The sequence below is a fragment of the Scyliorhinus torazame genome, chromosome 2 (genome assembly GCF_047496885.1).
Source record: "Scyliorhinus torazame isolate Kashiwa2021f chromosome 2, sScyTor2.1, whole genome shotgun sequence".
Classification (NCBI taxonomy): domain Eukaryota; kingdom Metazoa; phylum Chordata; class Chondrichthyes; order Carcharhiniformes; family Scyliorhinidae; genus Scyliorhinus; species Scyliorhinus torazame.
The window spans coordinates 9,636,882-9,659,214 of NC_092708.1; the positions used below are offsets into that span (position 1 = coordinate 9,636,882).

Here is a 22,333-nt window from a genome sequence, read left to right on the forward strand (position 1 = left end):
TCCGGGTATGGGAGACAGTGAGGGTTCCGGGTATGGGAGACAGTGAGGGCTCCGGGTATGGGAGACAGTGAGGGCTCCGGGTATGGGAGACAGTGAGGGCTCCGGGTATGGGAGACAGTGAGGGTTCCGGGTATGGGAGACTGTGAGGGTTCCGAGTATGGGAGACAGTGAGGGTTCCGAGTATGGGAGACAGTGAGGGCTCCGGGTATCGGAGACAGTGAGGGTTCTGGGTATGGGAGACAGTGAGGGCTCCGTGTATGGGAGACAGTGAGGGTTCCGGGTATGGGAGACAGTGAGAGTTCCGAGTATGGGAGACAGTGAGGGTTCTGGGTATGGGAGACAGTGAGGGTTCCGGGTATGGGAGACAGTGAGGGTTCCGTGTATCGGAGACAGTCAGGGTTCCGGGTATGGGAGACAGTGAGGGCTCCGGGTATGGGAGACAGTGAGGGTTCCGGGTATGGGAGACAGTGAAGGTTCCGGGTATGGGAGACAGTGAGGTTTGGGGTATGGGAGACCGTGAGGATTCCGGGTATGGGAGACAGTGAGAGTTCTGGGTATGGGAGACAGTGAGGGTTCCGGGTATGGGAGACAGTGAGGTTCGGGGTATGGGAGACCGTGAGGATTCCGGGTATGGGAGACAGTGAGGGTTCCGGGTATGGGAGACAGTGAGGGCTCCGGGTATGGGAGACAGTGAAGTTTCCGGGTATCGAGACAGTGAGGGTTCCGTGTATCGGAGACAGTGAGGGTTCCGGGTATGGGAGACAGTGAGGGTTCCGGGTATCGGAGAGAGTGAGGGCTCCGGGTATGGGAGACAGTGAAGTTTCCGGGTATCGAGACAGTGAGGGTTCCGGGTATGGGAGACAGTGAGGGTTCCGGGTATGGGAGACAGTGAAGGTTCCGGGTATGGGAGACAGTGAGGGTTCCGGGTATCGGAGACAGTGAGGGCTCCGGGTATGGGAGACAGTAAAGGTTCCGGGTATGGGAGACTGTGAGGGTTCCGGATATGGGAGACAGTGAGGGTTCCGGGTATGGGAGACAGTGAGGGTTCTGGGTATGGGAGACAGTGAGGGCTCCGGGTATGGGAGAGACTGAGGGTTCTGGGTCGGGGAGACAGTGAGGGTTCCGGGTATGGGAGACAGTGAGGGCTCCGGGTATGGGAGACAGTGAGGGCTCCGGGTATGGGAGAGAGTGAGGGTTCTGGGTCGGGGAGACAGTGAGGGTTCCGGGTATGGGAGACAGTGAGGGCTCCGGGTATGGGAGACAGTGAGGGCTCCGGGTATGGGAGACAGTGAGGGTTCCGGGTATGGGAGACAGTGAGGGCTCCGGGTATGGGAGACAGTGAGGGTTCCGGGTGTGGGAGACTGTGAGGGTTCCGGGTATGGGAGACAGTGAGGGTTCCGAGTATGGGAGACAGTGAGGGCTCCGGGTATCGGAGACAGTGAGGGTTCTGGGTATGGGAGACAGTGAGGGCTCCGTGTATGGGAGACAGTGAGGGTTCCGGGTATGGGAGACAGTGAGAGTTCCGTGTATCGGAGACAGTGAGGGCTCCGGGTATGGGAGATAGTCAGGGTTCCGGGTATGGGAGACAGTGAGGGCTCCGGGTATGGGAGACAGTGAGGGTTCCGGGTATGGGAGACAGTGAAGGTTCCGGGTATGGGAGACAGTGAGGTTTGGGGTATGGGAGACCGTGAGGATTCCGGGTATGGGAGACAGTGAGAGTTCTGGGTATGGGAGACAGTGAGGGTTCCGGGTATGGGAGACAGTGAGGTTCGGGGTATGGGAGACCGTGAGGATTCCGGGTATGGGAGACAGTGAGGGTTCCGGGTATGGGAGACAGTGAGAGTTCCGGGTATGGGAGACAGTGAGGTTTGGGATATTGGAGACAGTGAGGGCTCCGGGTATGGGAGACAGTGAGGGTTCCGGGTATGGGAGACAGTGAGGGCTCCGGGTATGGGAGACAGTGAGAGTTCCGGGTATGGGAGACAGTGAGGTTTGGGATATTGGAGACACTGAGGGCTCTTGGTATGGGAGACAGTGAGGGTCCCGGGTATGGGAGACAGTGAGGGTTCCGGGTATGGGAGACAGTGAGGGCTCCGGGTATGGGAGACAGTGAGAGTTCCGGGTATGGGAGACAGTGAGGTTTGGGATATTGGAGACAGTGAGGGTCCCGGGTATGGGAGACAGTGAGGGTTCCGGGTATGGGAGACAGTGAGGGCTCCGGGTATGGGAGACAGTGAGGGTTCCGTGTATCGGAGACAGTGAGGGTTCCGGGTATGGGAGACAGTGAGGGTTCCGGGTATGGGAGACAGTGAGGGCTCCGGGTATGGGAGACAGTGAGGGTTCCGGGTATGGGAGACAGTGAGGGCTCCGTGTATCGGAGACAGTGAGGGTTCCGGGTATGGGAGACAGTGAGGGTTCCGGGTATGGGAGACAGTGAGGGTTCCGGGTATGGGAGACAGTGAAGGTTCCGGGTATGGGAGACAGTGAGGGTTCCGGGTATCGGACACAGTGAGGGCTCCGGGTATGGGAGACAGTGAGGGTTCCGGGTATGGGAGACAGTGAAGGTTCCGGGTATGGGAGACAGTGAGGGTTCCGGGTATGGGAGACAGTGAAGGTTCCGGGTATGGGAGACAGTGAGGGTTCCGGGTATGGGAGACAGTGAGGGCTCCGGGTATGGGAGACAGTGAGGGTTCCGGGTATGGGAGACAGTGAGGGCTCCGGGTATGGGAGACAGTGAGGGTTCCGTGTATCGGAGACAGTGAGGGTTCCGGGTATGGGAGACAGTGAGGGTTCCGGGTATCGGAGAGAGTGAGGGCTCCGGGTATGGGAGACAGTGAAGTTTCCGGGTATCGAGACAGTGAGGGTTCCGGGTATGGGAGACAGTGAGGGTTCCGGGTATGGGAGACAGTGAGGGTTCCGGGTATGGGAGACAGTGAGGGCTCCGGGTATGGGAGACAGTAAAGGTTCCGGGTATGGGAGACTGTGAGGGTTCCGGATATGGGAGACAGTGAGGGTTCCGGGTAATGGAGACAGTGAGGGTTCTGGGTATGGGAGACAGTGAGGGCTCCGGGTATGGGAGAGAGTGAGGGTTCTGGGTCGGGGAGACAGTGAGGGTTCCGGGTATGGGAGACAGTGAGGGCTCCGGGTATGGGAGACAGTGAGGGCTCCGGGTATGGGAGACAGTGAGGGCTCCGGGTATGGGAGAGAGTGAGGGTTCTGGGTCGGGGAGACAGTGAGGGTTCCGGGTATGGGAGACAGTGAGGGCTCCGGGTATGGGAGACAGTGAGGGCTCCGGGTATGGGAGACAGTGAGGGCTCCGGGTATGGGAGACAGTGAGGGTTCCGGGTGTGGGAGACTGTGAGGGTTCCGGGTATGGGAGACAGTGAGGGTTCCGAGTATGGGAGACAGTGAGGGCTCTGGGTATCGGAGACAGTGAGGGTTCTGGGTATGGGAGACAGTGAGGGCTCCGTGTATGGGAGACAGTGAGGGTTCCGGGTATGGGAGACAGTGAGAGTTCCGTGTATCGGAGACAGTGAGGGTTCCGGGTATGGGAGACAGTGAGGGTTCCGGGTATGGGAGACAGTGAGGGCTCCGGGTATGGGAGATAGTCAGGGTTCCGGGTATGGGAGACAGTGAGGGCTCCGGGTATGGGAGACAGTGAGGGTTCCGGGTATGGGAGACAGTGAAGGTTCCGGGTATGGGAGACAGTGAGGTTTGGGGTATGGGAGACCGTGAGGATTCCGGGTATGGGAGACAGTGAGAGTTCTGGGTATGGGAGACAGTGAGGGTTCCGGGTATGGGAGACAGTGAGGTTCGGGGTATGCGAGACCGTGAGGATTCCGGGTATGGGAGACAGTGAGGGGTCCGGGTATGGGAGACAGTGAGAGTTCCGGGTATGGGAGACAGTGAGGTTTGGGATATTGGAGACAGTGAGGGCTCCGGGTATGGGAGACAGTGAGGGTTCCGGGTATGGGAGACAGTGAGGGCTCCGGGTATGGGAGACAGTGAGAGTTCCGGGTATGGGAGACAGTGAGGTTTGGGATATTGGAGACACTGAGGGCTCCGGGTATGGGAGACAGTGAGGGTCCCGGGTATGGGAGACAGTGAGGGTTCCGGGTATGGGAGACAGTGAGGGCTCCGGGTATGGGAGACAGTGAGAGTTCCGGGTATGGGAGACAGTGAGGTTTGGGATATTGGAGACAGTGAGGGCTCCGGGTATGGGAGACAGTGAGGGTTCCGGGTATGGGAGACAGTGAGGGCTCCGGGTATGGGAGACAGTGAGGGTTCCGTGTATCGGAGACAGTGAGGGTTCCGGGTATGGGAGACAGTGAGGGTTCCGGGTATGGGAGACAGTGAGGGCTCCGGGTATGGGAGACAGTGAGGGTTCCGGGTATGGGAGACAGTGAGGGTTCCGGGTATGGGAGACAGTGAGGGCTCCGTGTATCGGAGACAGTGAGGGTTCCGGGTATGGGAGACAGTGAGGGTTCCGGGTATGGGAGACAGTGGAGGTTCCGGGTATGGGAGACAGTGAGGGTTCCGGGTATGGGAGACAGTGAGGGTTCTGGGTATGGGAGACAGTGAAGGTTCCGGGTATGGGAGACAGTGAGGGTTCCGGGTATGGGAGACAGTGAGGGTTCCGGGTATGGGAGACAGTGAGGGTTCCGGGTATGGGAGACAGTGAAGGTTCCGGGTATGGGAGACAGTGAGGGTTCCGGGTATGGGAGACAGTGAAGGTTCCGGGTATGGGAGACAGTGAGGGCTCCGGGTATGGGAGACAGTGAGGGTTCCGGGTATGGGAGACAGTGAGGGTTCCGGGTATGGGAGACAGTGAAGGCTCCGGGTATGGGAGACAGTGAGGGCTCCGGGTATGGGAGACAGTGAGGGTTCCGGGTATGGGAGACAGTGAGGGTTCCGGGTATGGGAGACAGTGAGGGCTCCGGGTATGGGAGACAGTGAGGGCTCCGGGTATGGGAGACAGTGAGGGTTCCGGGTATGGGAGACAGTGAGGGTTCCGGGTATGGGAGACAGTGAAGGTTCCGGGTATGGGAGACAGTGAGGGTTCCGGGTATGGGAGACAGTGAGGGCTCCGGGTATGGGAGACAGTGAGGGCTCCGGGTATGGGAGGCAGTGAGGGCTCCGGGTATGGGAGGCAGTGAGGGTTCCGGGTATGGGAGACAGTGAGGGTTCCGGGTATGGGAGACAGTGAGGTTTCCGGGTATGGGAGACAGTGAGGGTTCCGGGTATGGGAGACAGTGAGGGTTCCGTGTATCGGAGACAGTGAGGGTTCCGGGTATGGGAGACAGTGAGGGTTCCGGGTATGGGAGACAGTGAAGGTTCCGGGTATGGGAGACAGTGAGGGTTCCGGGTATGGGAGACAGTGAGGGTTCCGGGTATGGGAGACAGTGAAGGTTCCGGGTATGGGAGACAGTGAGGGTTCCGGGTATGGGAGACAGTGAGGGTTCCGGGTATGGGAGACAGTGAAGGTTCCGGGTATGGGAGACAGTGAGGGTTCCGGGTATGGGAGACAGTGAAGGTTCCGGGTATGGGAGACAGTGAGGGTTCCGTGTATCGGAGACAGTGAGGGTTCCGGGTATGGGAGACAGTGAGGGTTCCGGGTATCGGAGAGAGTGAGGGCTCCGGGTATGGGAGACAGTGAAGTTTCCGGGTATCGAGACAGTGAGGGTTCCGGGTATGGGAGACAGTGAGGGTTCCGGGTATGGGAGATAGTGAGGGCTCCGGGTATGGGAGACAGTAAAGGTTCCGGGTATGGGAGACTGTGAGGGTTCCGGATATGGGAGACAGTGAGGGTTCCGGGTATGGGAGACAGTGAGGGTTCTGGGTATGGGAGACAGTGAGGGCTCCGGGTATGGGAGAGAGTGAGGGTTCCGGATATGGGAGACAGTGAGGGCTCCGGGTATGGGAGACAGTGAGGGCTCCGGGTATGGGAGACAGTGAGGGTTCCGAGTATGGGAGACAGTGAGGGCTCCGGGTATGGGAGACAGTGAGGGTTCAGGGTATGGGAGACAGTGAGGGTTCCGGGTATGGGAGACAGTGAGAGTTCTGGGTCGGGGAGACAGTGAGGGTTCCGGGTATGGGAGACAGTGAGGGCTCCGGGTATGGGAGACAGTGAGGGTTCCGGGTGTGGGAGACAGTGAGGGTTCCGAGTATGGGAGACAGTGAGGGCTCCGGGTATGGGAGACAGTGAGGGTTCCGGGTATGGGAGACAGTGAGAGTTCCGAGTATGGGAGACAGTGAGGGTTCTGGGTATGGGAGACAGTGAGGGTTCCGGGTTGGGAGACAGTGAGGGCTCCGGGTATGGGAGACAGTGAGGGTTCTGTGTATGGGAGACAGTGAGGGTTCCGGGTATGGGAGATAGTGAGGGTTCCGGGTATGGGAGACAGTGAGGGCTCCGGGTATGGGAGACAGTGAGGGCTCCGGTTATGGGAGACAGTGAGGGTTCCGAGTATGGGAGACAGTGAGGGTTCCGGGTATGGGAGACAGTGAGGGTTCTGGGTATGGGAGACAGTGAGGGTTCTTTGTATGGGAGACAGTGAGGGTTCCGGGTATGGGAGACAGTGAGGGTTCCGGGTATGGGAGACAGTGAGGGTTTCGGGTATGCGAGACAGTGAGGGCTCCGGGTATGGGAGACAGTGAAGGTTCCGGGGATGGGAGACAGTGAGGGTTCCGGGTATGGGAGACAGTGAGGTTTTCGGGTATGCGAGACAGTGAGGGCTCCGGGTATGGGAGACAGTGAGGGTTTCGGGTATGCGAGACAGTGAGGGCTCCGGGTATGGGAGACAGTGAGGGTCCCGGGTATGGGAGACAGTGAGGTTCGGGGTATGGGAGACAGTGAGGGTTCCGGGTACGGGAGACAGTGAGGGTTCCGGGTATGCGAGACAGTGAGGGTTCCGGGTATGCGAGACAGTGAGGGCTCCGGGTATGGGAGACAGTGAGGGTTCCGGGTATGGGAGACAGTGAGGGCTCCGGGTATGGGAGGCAGTGAGGGTTCCGGGTATCGGAGACAGTGAGGGCTCCGGGTATGGGAGACAGTGAGGGTTCCGGGTATGGGAGACAGTGAGGGTTCCGGGTATCGGAGACAGTGAGGGCTCCGGGTATGGGAGACAGTGAGGGTTCCGGGTATGGGAGACAGTGAGGGTTCCGGGTATGGGAGACAGTGAGGGTTCCGGGTATGGGAGACACTGAGGTTCGGGGTATGGGAGACAGTGAGGGTTCCGGGTATGGGAGACAGTGAGGGTTCCGGGTATGGGAGACAGTGAGGGTTCCGGGTATGGTAGACAGTGAGGGCTCCGGGTATGGGAGACAGTGAGGGCTCCGGATATGGGAGACAGTGAGGGTTCCGGGTATGGGAGACAGTGAGGGTTCCGGGTAAGGGAGACAGTGAGGGCTCCGGGTATGGGAGACAGTGAGGGTTCCGGGTATCGGAGACAGTGAGGGTTCCGGGTATGGGAGACAGTGAGAGTTCCGGGTATGGGAGACAGTGAGGGTTCCGGGTATGGGAGACAGTGAGGGTTCCGGGTATGGGAGACAGTGAGGACTCCGGGTATGGGAGACAGTGAGGGTTCCGGGTATGGGAGACAGTGAGGACTCCGGGTATGGGAGACAGTGAGGGCTCCGGGTATGGGAGACAGTGAGGGTTCCGGCTATGGGAGACAGTGAGGGTTCCGGGTATGGGAGACAGTGAAGGTTCCGGGTATGGGAGACAGTGAGGGTTCCGGGTATGGGAGACAGTGAGGGCTCCGGGTATGGGAGACAGTGAGGGTTCCGGGTATGGGAGACAGTGAGGGTTCCGGGTATGGGAGACAGTGAGGGCTCCGGGTATGGGAGACAGTGAAGGTTCCGGGTATGGGAGACAGTGAGGGTTCCGGGTATGGGCGACAGTGAGGGCTCCGGGTATAGGAGACAGTGAAGGTTCCGGGTATGGGAGACTCTGAGGGCTCCGGGTATGGGAGACAGTGAGGGTTCCGGGTATTGGAGACAGTGAGGGCTCCGGGTATGGGAGACAGTGAGAGCTCCGGGTATGGGAGACAGTGAGGACTCCGGGTTTCGGAGACAGTGAGGGCTCCGGGTATGGGAGACTCTGAGGGCTCCGGGTATGGGAGACAGTGAGGGGTCCGGGTATGGGAGACAGTGAGGGCTCCGGGTATGGGAGACAGTGAGGGCTCCGGGTATGGGAGACAGTGAGAGCTCCGGGTATGGGAGACAGTGAGGACTCCGGGTTTCGGAGACAGTGAGGGTTCCGGGTATGGGAGACAGTGAGGGCTCCGTGTATGGGAGACAGTGAGGACTCCGGGTATGGGAGACAGTGAGGGCTCCGGGTATGGGAGACAGTGAGGGCTCCGGGTATGGGAGACAGTGAGGGTTCCGGGTGTGGGGGACAGTGAGGACTCCGGGTATGGGAGACAGTGAGGGCTCCGGGTATGGGAGACAGTGAGGGTTCCGGCTATGGGAGACAGTGAGGGTTCCGGGTATGGGAGACAGTGAAGGTTCCGGGTATGGGAGACAGTGAGGGCTCCGGGTATGGGAGACAGTGAGGGTTCCGGGTATGGGAGACAGTGAGGGCTCCGGGTATGGGAGACAGTGAGGGTTCCGGGTATGGGAGACAGTGAGGGTTCCGGGTATGGGAGACAGTGAGGGCTCCGGGTATGGGAGACAGTGAAGGTTCCGGGTATGGGAGACAGTGAGGGTTCCGGGTATGGGCGACAGTGAGGGCTCCGGGTATGGGAGACAGTGAAGGTTCCGGGTATGGGAGACTCTGAGGGCTCCGGGTATGGGAGACAGTGAGGGTTCCGGGTATTGGAGACAGTGAGGGCTCCGGGTATGGGAGACAGTGAGAGCTCCGGGTATGGGAGACAGTGAGGACTCCGGGTTTCGGAGACAGTGAGGGCTCCGGGTATGGGAGACAGTGAGGGCTCCGGGTATGGGAGACAGTGAGGGTTCCGGGGATGGGAGACAGTGAGGGCTCCGGGTATGGGAGACAGTGAGGGTTCCGGGTATGGGAGACAGTGAGGGCTCCGGGTATGGGAGGCAGTGAGGGTTCCGGGTATGGGAGACAGTGAGGGCTCCGGGTATGGGAGACAGTGAGGGTCCCGGGTATGGGAGACAGTGAAGGTTCCGGGTATGGGAGACAGTGAGCGCTCCGGGTATAGGAGACAGTGAGGGTTCCGGGTATGGGAGACAGTGAGGGTTCCGGGTATGGGAGACAGTGAGGGCTCCGGGTATGGGAGACAGTGAGGGCTCCGGGTATGGGAGACAGTGAGGGTTCCGGGTATCGGGGACAGTGAGGGTTCCGGGTATGGGAGACAGTGAGAGTTCCGGGTATGGGAGACAGTGAAGGTCCCGGGTATGGGAGACAGTGAGGTTTCCGGGTTTGGGAGAGAGTGAGGGTTCCGGGTATCGGGGACACTGAGGGCTCCGGGTATGGGAGACAGTGAGGGTTCCGGGTTTCGGAGACAGTGAGGGTTCCGGGTATAGGAGACAGTGAAGGTTCCGGGTATGGGAGACAGTGAGGGTTCCGGGTACGGGAGACAGTGAGGGCTCCGGGTATGGGAGAAAGTGAGGGTTCCGGGTATGGGAGACAGTGAGGGTTCCGGGTAAGGGAGGCAGTGAGGGTTCCGGGTATGGGAGACAGTGAGGGTTCCGGGTATGGAAGACAGTGAGGGCTCCGGGTATGGGAGACAGTAAGGTCTCTGGGTATGGGACGCAGTGAGGGTTCCGGGTATGGGAGACAGTGAGGGCTCCGGGTATGGGAGACAGTGAGGTTCGGGGTATGGGAGACAGTGAGGGCTCCATGTATGGGAGTCAGTGAGGGCTCCGGGTATCGGAGAGAGTGAGGGTTCTGGGAATGGGAGACAGTGAGGGTTCCGGGTATGGGAGACAGTGAAGGTTCTGGGTATGGGAGACAGTGAGGGTTCCGGGTATGGGAGACAGTGAGGGTTCCGGGTATGGGAGACTGTGAGGGTTCCGGGTATGGGAGACAGTGAGGACTCCGGGTATGGGAGACAGTGAAGGTTCCGGGTATGGTCGACTGTGAGGGCTCCGGGTATAGGAGACAGTGAGGGTTCCGGGTATAGGAGACAGTGAGGGTTCCGGGTATGGGAGACAGTGAGGACTCCGGGTATGGGAGACAGTGAGGGTTCCGGGTATAGGAGACAGTGAGGGTTCCGGGTATGGGAGACAGTGAGGACTCCGGGTATGGGAGACAGTGAGGGTTCCAGGTATGGGAGACAGTGAAGGTTCCGGGTATGGGCGACTGTGAGGGCTCCGGGTATGGGAGACAGTGAGGACTCCGGGTATGGGAGACAGTGAGGGTTCCGGGTATAGGAGACAGTGAGGGTTCCGGGTATGGGAGACAGTGAGGGTTCCGGGTATGGAAGACAGTGAGGGTTCCGGGTATGGGAGACAGTGAAGGTTCCGGGTATGGGAGACAGTGAGGGTTCCGGGTATGGGAGACAGTGAGAGCTCCGGGTATGGGAGACAGTGACGATTCCGGGTATGGGAGACAGTGAGGGCTCCGGGTATCGGAGACAGTGTGGGTTCCGGGTATCAGAGACAGTGAGGGCTCCGGGTATGGGAGACAGTGAAGGTTCCGGGTATGGGAGACAGTGAGTGTTCCGGGTATGGGAGACAGTGAGGGTTCCGGGTATGGGAGACAGTGAGGGTTCCGGGTATGGGAGACAGTGAGAGCTCCGGGTATGGGAGACAGTGACGATTCCGGGTATGGGAGACAGTGAGGGCTCCGGGTATCGGAGACAGTGAGGGTTCCGGGTATCAGAGACAGTGAGGGCTCCGGGTATGGGAGACAGTGAGTGTTCCAGGTATGGGAGACAGTGAGGGTTCAGGGTATGGGAGACAGTGAGGGTTCCGGGTATGGGAGACAGTGAGGGCTCCGGGTATCGGAGACAGTGAGGGTTCCGGGTATCAGAGACAGTGAGGGCTCCGGGTATGGGAGACAGTGAGTGTTCCAGGTATGGGAGACAGTGAAGGTTCCGGGTATGGGAGACAGTGAGGGTTCCGGGTATGGGAGACAGTGAAGGTTCCGTGTATGGGAGACAGTGAGGGTTCCGGGTATGGGAGACAGTGAGGATTCCGGGTATGGGAGACAGTGAGGGTTCCGGGTATGGGCGACTGTGAGGGTTCCGGGTATCGGAGACAGTGAGGGTTCCGGGTATGGGAGACAGTGAGGGTTCCGGGTATGGGAGACAGTGAGAGTTCCGGGTATGGGAGACAGTGAGGGCTCCGGGTATGGGCGACTGTGAGGGCTCCGGGTATGGGAGACAGTGAGGGTTCCGGGTATGGGAGACAGTGAGGGTTCCGGGTATGGGAGACAGTGAGGGTTCCGGGTATGGGAGACAGTGAGAGTTCCGGGTCTGGGAGACAATGAGGTTCGGGGTATTGGAGACCGTGAGGATTCCGGGTATGGGAGACAGTGAGGGTTCCGGGTATGGGAGACAGTGAGAGTTCCGGGTATGGGAGACAGTGAGGTTTGGGATATTGGAGACAGTGAGGGCTCCGGGTTTCGGAGACAGTGAGGGCTCCGGGTATGGGAGACAGTGAGGGCTCCGGGTATGGGAGACAGTGAGGATTCCGGGTATGGGAGACAGTGAGAGTTCCGTGTATCGGAGACAGTGAGGGTTCCGGGTATGGGAGACAGTGAGAGTTCCGTGTATCGGAGACAGTGAGGGTTCCGGGTATAGGAGACAGTGAGGGTTCCGGGTATGGGAGACAGTGAAGGTTCCGGGTATGGGAGACAGTGAGGGTTCCGTGTATGGGAGACAGTGAAGGTTCCGGGTATGGGAGACAGTGAGGGCTCCGGGTATGGGAGACAGTGAGGGCTCCGGATATGGGAGACAGTGAGGGCTCCGGGTATGGGAGACAGTGAAGGTTCCGGGTATGGGCGACTGTGAGGGCTCCGGGTATGGGAGACAGTGAGGGTTCCGGGTATGGGAGACAGTGAGGGCTCCGGGTATGGGAGACAGTGAAGGTTCTGGGTATGGGAGACAGTGAGGGTTCCGGGTATGGGAGGCAGTGAGGGCTCCGGGTATGGGAGACCGTGAGGATTCCGGGTATGGGAGACAGTGAGGGTTCCGGGTATGGGAGACAGTGAGGTTCGGGGTATTGGAGACAGTGAGGGCTCCGGGTTTCGGAGACAGTGAGGGCTCCGGGTATGGGAGACAGTGAGGGTTCCGGGTATGGGAGACAGTGAGGGTTCCGGGTATGGGAGACAGTGAGGGTTCCGGGTATGGGAGACAGTGAGTGTTCCGGGTATGGGAGACAGTGAGGACTCCGGGTATGGGAGACAGTGAGGGTTCCGGGTATGGGAGACAGTGAGTGTTCCGGGTATGGGAGACAGTGAGGGCTCAGGGTATTGGAGACAGTGAGGGTTCCGGGTATGGGAGACAGTGAGAGTTCCGGGTATGGGAGACAGTGAATTTTCGGGTATGGGAGACAGTGAGGGTTCCGGGTATGGGCGACTGTGAGGGCTCCGGGTATGGGAGACAGTGAGGGTTCCGGGTATGGGAGACAGTGAGGGTTCCAGTATGGGAGACAGTGAGGGCTCCGGGTATCGGAGACAGTGAGGGTTCCGGGTATGGGAGACAGTGAGGGCTCCGGGTGTGGGAGACAGTGAGGGTTCCGGGTATCGGAGACAGTGAGGGTTCCGGGTATCGGGGACACTGAGGGCTCCGGGTATCGGAGGCAGTGAGGGTTCCGGGTATAGGAGACAGTGAAGGTTCCGGGTATGGGAGACAGTGTGGGTTCCGGGTATGGGAGACAGTGAGAGCTCCGGGTATGGGAGACAGTGAGGGTTCCGGGTATGGGAGACAGTAAGGTCTCTGGGTATGGGACGCAGTGAGGGTTCCGGGTATGGGAGACAGTGAGGGCTCCGGGTATGGGAGACAGTGAGGTTCGGGGTATGGGAGACAGTGAGGGCTCCGGGTATGGGAGACAGTGAGTACTCCGGGTATCGGAGACAGTGAGGTTCGGGGTATGGGAGACAGTGAGGGCTCCGTGTATGGGAGTCAGTGAGGGCTCCGGGTATCGGAGACAGTGAGGACTCCGGGTATGGGAGACAGTGAGGGTTCCGGGTATGGGAGACAGTGAGGGTTCCGGGTATGGGAGGCAGTGAGGGTTCCGGGTATGGGAGACAGTGAGGGTTCCGGGTATGGGAGACAGTGAGGGCTCCGGGTATGGGAGACAGTGAGGGTTCCGGGTATGGGAGACAGTGAGGGTTCCGGGTATGGGAGACAGTGAGGGTTCCGGGTATGGGAGACAGTGAGAGCTCCGGGTATGGGAGACAGTGACGATTCCGGGTATGGGAGACAGTGAGGGCTCCGGGTATCGGAGACAGTGTGGGTTCCGGGTATCAGAGACAGTGAGGGCTCTGGGTATGGGAGTCAGTGAGGGCTCCGGGTATCGGAGACAGTGTGGGTTCCGGGTATCAGAGACAGTGAGGGCTCCGGGTATGGGAGACAGTGAAGGTTCCGGGTATGGGAGACAGTGAGTGTTCCGGGTATGGGAGACAGTGAGGGCTCCGGGTATCGGAGACAGTGAGGGTTCCGGGTATCAGAGACAGTGAGGGCTCCGGGTATGGGAGACAGTGAAGGTTCCGGGTATGGGAGACAGTGAGTGTTCCGGGTATGGGAGACAGTGAGGGTTCCGGGTATGGGAGACAGTGAGGGTTCCGGGTATGGGAGACAGTGAGGGTTCCGGGTATGGGAGACAGTGAGGACTCCGGGTATGGGAGACAGTGAGGGTTCCGGGTATGGGAGACAGTGAAGGTTCCGGGTATGGGAGACAGTGAGGGTTCCGTGTATGGGAGACAGTGAGGGTTCCGGGTATGGGAGACAGTGAGGGCTCCGGGTATCGGAGACAGTGAGGGCTCCGGGTATGGGCGACTGTGAGGGCTCCGGGTATGGGAGACAGTGAGGGTTCCGGGTATGGGAGACAGTGAGGGTTCCGGGTATGGGAGGCAGTGAGGGCTCCGGGTATGGGAGACAGTGAGGGTTCCGGGTATGGGAGACAGTGAGGGTTCCGGGTATGGGAGACAGTGAGAGTTCCGGGTCTGGGAGACAATGAGGTTCGGGGTATTGGAGACCGTGAGGATTCCGGGTATGGGAGACAGTGAGGGCTCCGGGCATGGGCGACTGTGAGGGTTCCGGGTATGGGAGACAGTGAGGGTTCCGGGTATGGGAGACAGTGAGAGTTCCGGGTATGGGAGACAGTGAGGTTTGGGATATTGGAGACAGTGAGGGCTCCGGGTTTCGGAGACAGTGAGGGCTCCGGGTATGGGAGACGGTGAGGGTTCCGGGTATGGGAGACAGTGAGGGTTCCGGGTATGGGAGACAGTGAGGGCTCCGGGTATGGGAGACAGTGAGGGCTCCGGGTATGGGAGACAGTGAAGGTTCCGGGTATGGGAGACAGTGAGGGCTCCGGGTATGGGAGACAGTGAGGGTTCCGGGTATGGGAGACAGTGAGGGCTCCGGATATGGGAGACAGTGAGGGCTCCGGGTATGGGAGACAGTGAAGGTTCCGGGTATGGGCGACTGTGAGGGCTCCGGGTATGGGAGACAGTGAGGGTTCCGGGTATGGGAGACAGTGAGGGTTCCGGGTATGGGAGACAGTGATGGCTCCGGGTATGGGAGACAGTGAGGACTCCGGGTATGGGAGACAGTGAGGGCTCCGGGTATGGGAGACAGTGAGGGTTCCGGGGATGGGAGACAGTGAGGGCTCCGGGTATGGGAGACAGTGAGGGTTCCGGGGATGGGAGACAGTGAAGGTTCTGGGTATGGGAGACAGTGAGGGTTCCGGGTATGGGAGGCAGTGAGGGCTCCGTGTATGGGAGACCGTGAGGGTTCCGGGTATGGGAGACAGTGAGGTTCGGGGTATTGGAGACAGTGAGGGCTCCGGGTTTCGGAGACAGTGAGGGCTCCGGGTATGGGAGACAGTGAGGGTTCCGGGTATGGGAGACAGTGAGTGTTCCGGGTATGGGAGACAGTGAGGACTCCGGGTATGGGAGACAGTGAGCGTTCCGGGTATGGGAGACATTGAGTGTTCCGGGTATGGGAGACAGTGAGGGCTCCGGGTATGGGAGACAGTGAGGGCTCCGGGTATGGGAGACAGTGAGAGTTCCGGGTATTGGAGACAGTGAGGGTTCCGGGTATGGGAGACAGTGAGAGTTCCGGGTATGGGAGACAGTGAATTTTCGGGTATGGGAGACAGTGAGGGCTCCGGGTATGGGAGACAGTGAGGGTTCCGGGTATGGGAGACAGTGAGGGTTCCGGGTATGGGAGACAGTGAGGGTTCCGGGTATCGGGGACACTGAGGGCTCCGGGTGTGGGAGACAGTAAGGGTTCCGGGTATCGGTGACAGTGAGGGCTCCGGGTATCGGAGACAGTGTGGGTTCCGGGTGTGGGAGACAGTGAGGGTTCCGGGTATGGGAGACAGTGAGGGTTCCGGGTATGGGAGACAGTGAGGGTTCCGGGTATGGGAGACAGTGAAGGTTCCGGGTATGGGAGACAGTGAGGATTCCGGGTATGGGAGACAGTGAGGGTTCCGGGTATGGGAGACAGTGAGAGCTCCGGGTATGGGAGACAGTGAGGGTTCCGGGTATGGGAGACAGTGAGGGTTCCGGGTATGGGAGACAGTGAGGGTTCCGGGTATGGGAGGCAGTGAGGGCTCCGGGTATGGGAGACAGTGAGGATTCCGGGTATGGGAGACAGTGAGGGTTCCGGGTATGGGAGACAGTGAGGGTTCCGGGTATGGGAGACAGTGAGGGTTCCGGGTATGGGAGACAGTGAGGTTTCCGGGTATGGGAGACAGTGAGGGTTCCGGGTATGGGAGACAGTGTGGGTTCCGGGTATGGGAGACAGTGTGTGTTCCGGGTATGGGAGACAGTGAGAGCTCCGGGTATGGGAGACAGTGAGGATTCCGGGTATGGGAGACAGTGAGGGCTCCGGGTATGGGAGACAGTGAGGTCTCCGGGTATGGGAGACAGTGAGGGTTCCGGGTATGGGAGGCAGTGAGGGTTCCGGGTATGGGAGACAGTGAGGGTTCCGGGTATCGGGGACAGTGAGGGCTCCGGGTATGGGAGACAATAAGGTCTCTGGGTATGGGATGCAGTGAGGGTTCCGGGTATGGGAGACAGTGAGGGCTCCGGGTATGGGAGACAGTGAGGTTCGGGGTATGGGAGACAGTGAGGGCTCCGGGTATGGGAGACAGTGAGTACTCCGGGTATCGGAGACAGTGAGGTTCGGGGTATGGGAGACAGTGAGGGCTCCGTGTATGGGAGTCAGTGAGGGTTCCGGGTATCGGGGACAGTGAGGGTTCCGGGTATGGGAGACAGTGAGGGCTCCGGGTATCGGAGACAGTGAGGGTTCCGGGTATGGGAGACAGTGAGGGCTCCGGGTATGGGAGACAGTGAGGGCTCCGGGTATCGGAGACAGTGAGTGTCCCTATCGTCCCTGCTTCCACCTCCTCCGATAGCGAGTTCCAGGCACCCTACTCTCTGCGTAAAAAACTTGCCTTGTACATCTACTCTAAACCTTGCCCCTCTCACCTTAAACCTATGCCCCCCAGTAATTGACCCCTCTACCCTGGGGAAAAGCCTCTGACTTTCCACTCTGTCTGTGCCCCTCATAATTTTGTAGACCTCTATCAGGTCTCCCCTCAACCTCCTTCGTTCCAGTGAGAATAAACCGAGTTTATTCAACCACTCCTCATAGCTAATGCCCTCCATACCAGGCAACATTCTGGTAAATCTCTTCTGCACCCTCTCTAAAGCCTCCACATCCTTCTGGTAGTGTGGTGACCAGAATTGAACAACATACTCCAAGTGTGGCCTAACTAAGGTTCTATACAGCTGCAACATGACTTGCCAATTCTTATACTCAATGCCCCGGCCAATGAAGGCAAGCATGCCGTATGCCTTCTTGACTACCTTCTCCACCTGTGTTGCCCCTTTCAATGACCTGTAGACCTGTACTCCTAGATCTCTTTGACTTTCAATACTCTTGAGGGTTCTACCATTCACTGTATATTCCCTCCCTGCATTAGACCTTCCAAAATGCATTACCTCACATTTGTCCGGATTAAACTCCATCTGCCATTTCTCCGCCCAAGTCTCCAGACAATCTAAATCCTGCTGTATCCTCCGACAGTCCTCATCGCTATCCGCAATTCCACCAACCTTTGTGTCGTCTGCAAACTTACTAATCAGACCAGTTACATTTTCCTCCAAATCATTTATATATACTACAAACAGCAAAGGTCCCAGCACTGATCCCTGTGGAACACCACTGGTCACAGCCCTCCAATTAGAAAAGCATCCCTCCATTGCTACTCTCTGCCTTCTATGGCCTAGCCAGTTCTGTATCCACCTTGCCAGCTCACCCCTGATCCCGTGTGACTTCACCTTTTGTACTAGTCTACCATGAGGGACCTTGTCAAAGGCCTTACTGAAGTCCATATAGACAACATCCACTGCCCTACCTGCATCAATCACCTTAGTGACCTCCTCGAAAAACTCTATCAAGTTAGTGAGACACGACCTCCCCTTCACAAAACCGTGCTGCCTCTCACTAATACGTCCATTTGCTTCCAAATGGGAGTAGATCCTGTCTCGAAGAATTCTCTCCAGTAATTAGGAATCCAGTAATTGTGCCAGCTTAGGAACGGTGGGTTCCTAAGCTGGCACAGAGCGGGTATCAAAAGGATGGGGGACTTGTTTATTGACGGGACTTTTGCTAGTCTGAGGGCGCTGGAGGAGAAATTTGGGTTGCCCCCGGGGAATACCTTTAGGTACCTGCAGGTTCGGGCATTCGTGAGGAAGCAGGTGGGGGAATTTCCGCTGCTACCGGCCTGGAGGATACAGGACAGGGTGGTCTCGGGCGTGTGGGTAGGGGATGGCAAGATATCGGACATAGACCAGGAGCTGCAGGAGGCTGAGGAAGCCTCGGTGGAGGAGCTGAAGGGCAAGTGGGAGGAGGAGCTGGGGGAGGAGCTGGATGAGGGCCTGTGGGCTGACGACCTGGGCAGGGTCAATTCCTCCTCATCTTGCGCCAGGCTTAGCCTGATTCAGTTTAAGGTGGTGCACTGGGTGCATATGACAAGGGCGAGAATGCGTAAGCTCTTTGGGGTGGAGGACAGGTGTGTGAGATGTTCGGGGAGCCCAGCAAACCATGTCCATATGTTCTGGGCATGCCCGGCACTTACAGAATTTTGGAAAGACTTCCCAAAGGCTATGTCCAAGGTCTTGGATACTCGGGTAAAGTCGAGCTGGGGGTTAGCGATATTTGGGGTATCGGACGATCCGGGAGTGCAGCAGTCGAAAGAGGCCGGAGTCCTGGCCTTTGCCTCCTTGGTAGCCTGGAGAAGGCTCTTGTTAATGTGGAGGGACGCATAGCCCCCAAGCGTAAAGGCTTGGGTGAGTGACATGGCGGGATTTCTCAGGTTGGAGTGGATGCAGTTTGCCTTGCGAGGGTCCTTGCAGGGGTTCTCCAGGCGGTGGCAACCGTTCCTTGACTTTCTCGCGGAACGTTAGGTGGATGTCGGCAGCAGCAGCAACCGGGGGGTGGGTGGGGGTGGCAGATAGATTGTATTTATAAAGGGCAGATACCCCACCTTGTTTTGCTAATTTGTCAAGTTGTTTTCTTAATTATTACTGTGCTTTTTGTTGTTTTCTTTCTGTCGTGGCTTGTAAAAATTATTGAAAAACTTTGAATAAAAACAAATTTTAAAAAAAATAAAAATTCTCCAACTGCTGCCATGGGTTTGAACTGAGCCTGATTATAACCTCGTGTACGTGAATGGGTTTTGTGTGAATTGAAATCTCGCGCATGTTTTCTGGGTTATTAGTAACATAAGATTACCGCGACAAGACCGGAGTGAACTGGGGCACACAGGGTGATACTGAGGGGGATTACTGTGCTATCGGGTGGGTGGTATACGGTACTCTGACGGCTCGTTCTCCCACTCACCCACACTTCAGGCGGAAGCTGCTTATGGTGGGTTTGTATATCTAATTTATACACTCTGTCTGTCCAACATGAGCTTGATCCCACTGCAGGTAAGCTCTTCCCCACACAGTTTCTAGAGGTGTGTCATGTGATCAACTTGGACTCAGTCCCAGGAACGCCGGAATGTGAGACAGGAGATCAGACAGAGAAAAATAAAACTGAAGACAGGAATTCAGTCATTCCAGATAAGGCGGTCTGAAGATGTTTGGCAACGCACAACACGCAATAGCTTAAAGAGGTTAAATGGAAGAAGGAGGAGGCTATTTAGTCCGTTCCGTTAGTGTGGGACTGGAGTCACATATCAGAGAATCCGGGTGAGGGGAGAGTTGGGATTAGGGGGGTGGGCAGCTTCCCAGTCAGTTTTACAGAGGCCACCTACCAGCTGAATTGAAATGCTCAAAAGGCCAGAGAGAGTCGCACAGACTCCGTACATTAACCCTGTTTCTCTCTCCAGGGACTCTGCCAGACCCGCTGAGTTTACCCAGAGCTTTCTGGTTTTATTTCCCATTTACAGCATCCGCAGCATTTTGCTTTTAGTATTATTTCCTGGAGTATTCATCCAGTAACAGGACAACAACAGAACAAGCTGAGCAACTTCAGAGGGACATTGACAAGTTGGTCAAATGGGCAGACACCTGGCAGATGAACTTCAACACAGCGAAATGTCAGGTAATGCATTTTGGGGGCTGTTTAGCACAGGGCTAAATTGCTGGCTTTGAAAGCAGACCAAGGCAGGCCAGCAGCACGGTTCGATTCCCGTACCAGCCTCCCCGAACAGGTGCCGGAATGTGGCGACTAGGGGCTTTTCACAGTAGCTTCATTTGAAGCCTACTTGTGACAATAAGCGATTTTCATTTCATTTCATTTCCTTTCGTATTGTTACTGTGAAAAGTCCCTAGTCGCCATATTCCGGCGCCTGTTCGGGGAGGCTGGTACAGGATTTGAACCGTGCTGCTGGCCTGCTTGGTCTGCTTTAAAAGCCAGCGATTTAGCCCAGTGTGCTAAACCAGGCTCAATGGTATAACTATGAGGGGAGTCCAGGAGCAGGGGGACCTCGGGGTTCAAGTGCATAATTCTGTGAAGGTGGCCAGACAAGTTGAAACAGTTGTGAAGAAGGCCTATAGCATCCTTGGATTTATAAATAGTGGCGCAGAGTATAAAAGCAAGGAAGTGATGCTGGACCTCTAAAAATCATTGGTCAGACCACATTTGGAGTACTGTGTTCAGTTCTGGGCACCTTATTTAAGGATGGATGTTAGAGCCCTGGAGAGAGTGCAGAGGAGATTTGCTGAAAGGATGCCAGGAATGAGGAATTTTAGACACAGGGAAAGATTGGAAAATTGGGCGCGTTCGCCTTGGGGCAGAGAAGATTAAGAGGTGACCTTATTGGGGTGTGCAAAAATTCTGAACAATTTTGACAGGGTAAAGGAGGATATTCTGTTTCCACTAATTGCTGTGTCTGTGATTCGGGGTCGCAATTTCCAAATGGTCAGCGAGAGAGCTCAGAGTGAGATGAGGAGTCACTCAGAGACTTGTTGGGGTTGGAATGCGCTGCCTGGGGGAGTGGTGGGGGCGGATTCCACAGGAGGTTTCAAAAGAGAGCTGGGTCTATGAAATGAAATGAAAATCGCTTATTGTCACAAGTCGGCTTCAAATGAAGTTACTGTGAAAAGCCCTAGTCGCCACATTCCGGCGCCTGTTCGGGGAGGCTGTTACGGGAATCAAACCGTGCTGCTGGCCTGCCTTGGTCTGCTTTCAAAGCCAGCAATTTAGCCCTGTGCTAAACCAGCCCCTGATATATATTTGAAAGTGATGAATTTAGAGGGCTTCGGAGCTGGGGCTGGGAAATGGGACGAGCTGGGGTTTGGGGTTGCCCTTGTGGGAGCCGGTGCAGACAATGGGCCAAATGGCCTCCTTCGCTGCTGTCAAAAGAGCAAATCTCCAATACCCCTGGATTTGACAGGCTGAAGTCCCAGGTTGCCACGGGAATGATGAGACATCTTCGTGTCACAAAGATGATGCCTGCCATACTTTCTCGATCACTCCTTATCTTTTATGAAGGTCGATGGGTTCTGAAGATTAGTCAAAGTTCTAAAAGGGAGAACAAGGTGAAGCCTAATTCAACAGGAGAATTTGAAGAGTGTCAAGGTCCTGGGTGATGATTCAGACACTGACACATTTCGAAAGAGTGGGAACTCACAGATTGCTCAGAATCGAATGTGTCGGTATCTTGCCGGGACAAAACTGCAAAATTGGGGAATCTAAAACACACAACAATGGAAAAGGAAAGGATAAAGGACAGTGTGGGAGTCGCTGTTTTAATAATCGCTTCTTGTCGCAAGTCGGCTTCAATGAAGTTACCGTGAAAAGCCCCTAGTCGCCACATTCTGGCACCTGTTCGGGGAGGCCGGTACGGAATTGAACCCGCGCTGCTGGCCTTGTTCTGCTTTACAAGCCAGCTGTTTAGCCCACGGTGCTAAACCAGTTTCAATGTTATTGGCTAACCGAGTGCAGGTGGGTGATGGTGCCCGGACTCTTTCTGTGCTGAGTGGGTTCACCGTCACTGGGTGGCCAGGCGCAGAGAGCAGCAGCAGTGGGGTTTTAGGTGAAAAGGGCCCTTACCTTGTTATGAATGACCACCACATGCTGAGCATCAGAGTTCAGCCAGGTGTCCATGGCTTTGCAGATGCTGCAGATCTTGTCCAGTGGAGGGGCGTGGAGATCAGGCCAACCAAAGTCCAGCACCTGCGGTGGCAAAACACACCCTGGTGAAGCGAGAGCCTTCAGACGCAATTGCAACGTCAGCTGTTATTGCTACACTGACCACTGGAGGGAGAATTATCACCGTTCTCCCCCCCCCCCCTCTCCCCCCCGCCCCCCCAATCCTCTCCCACATTTCCTGACCCTTAGGAGGCCCCCCCCACCCCACAGACGCTTGCTTCACACGTCAGGGTGGACACTGAGGTCAATACAACACCAATCCCTGGAGACTAAGACAACATGATCTCAGCTGGTCCAGGGCCACGCTGGGTTACCCAGGCCAGGATCAAGGTGGAAGCAGGGTCTGTGTTGCTGTGACAGCCAGAGCGAGGGCTGTGGGGGGAATAAAGTAAAGTGGCCCCAGCCCCAGATGACCACTGGCTGCATTCCCCCTTTGAGGGGGGAGCTGACTGGTGGTGATTTAACCGGAGGGTCTCCACACCTCAGGCAAGGGGCAAGGTTGAGAAGGCGGGGCCTTCCTGAATAACCTCAGCCGGTACGGGAATTGAACCCTCGCTGCTGGCCTCGCTCTGCATCACGGA

At 57.3% G+C, this 22,333-nt stretch overlaps 1 protein-coding gene across 10 annotated transcripts in view; it reads right to left on the minus strand.

Moving 5' to 3' along the window:
• tns1b (tensin 1b) overlaps nt 1–22,333 on the minus strand; it is a 1,628,779-nt gene that overhangs the window by 361,141 nt on the left and 1,245,305 nt on the right. For all 10 annotated transcript variants that reach the window (XM_072468585.1, XM_072468574.1, XM_072468565.1 and 7 more), the window contains one exon: nt 21,654–21,776. In XM_072468585.1, the coding sequence (XP_072324686.1) occupies nt 21,654–21,776 (123 nt within the window). The remainder of the gene's footprint in view (nt 1–21,653; nt 21,777–22,333) is intronic.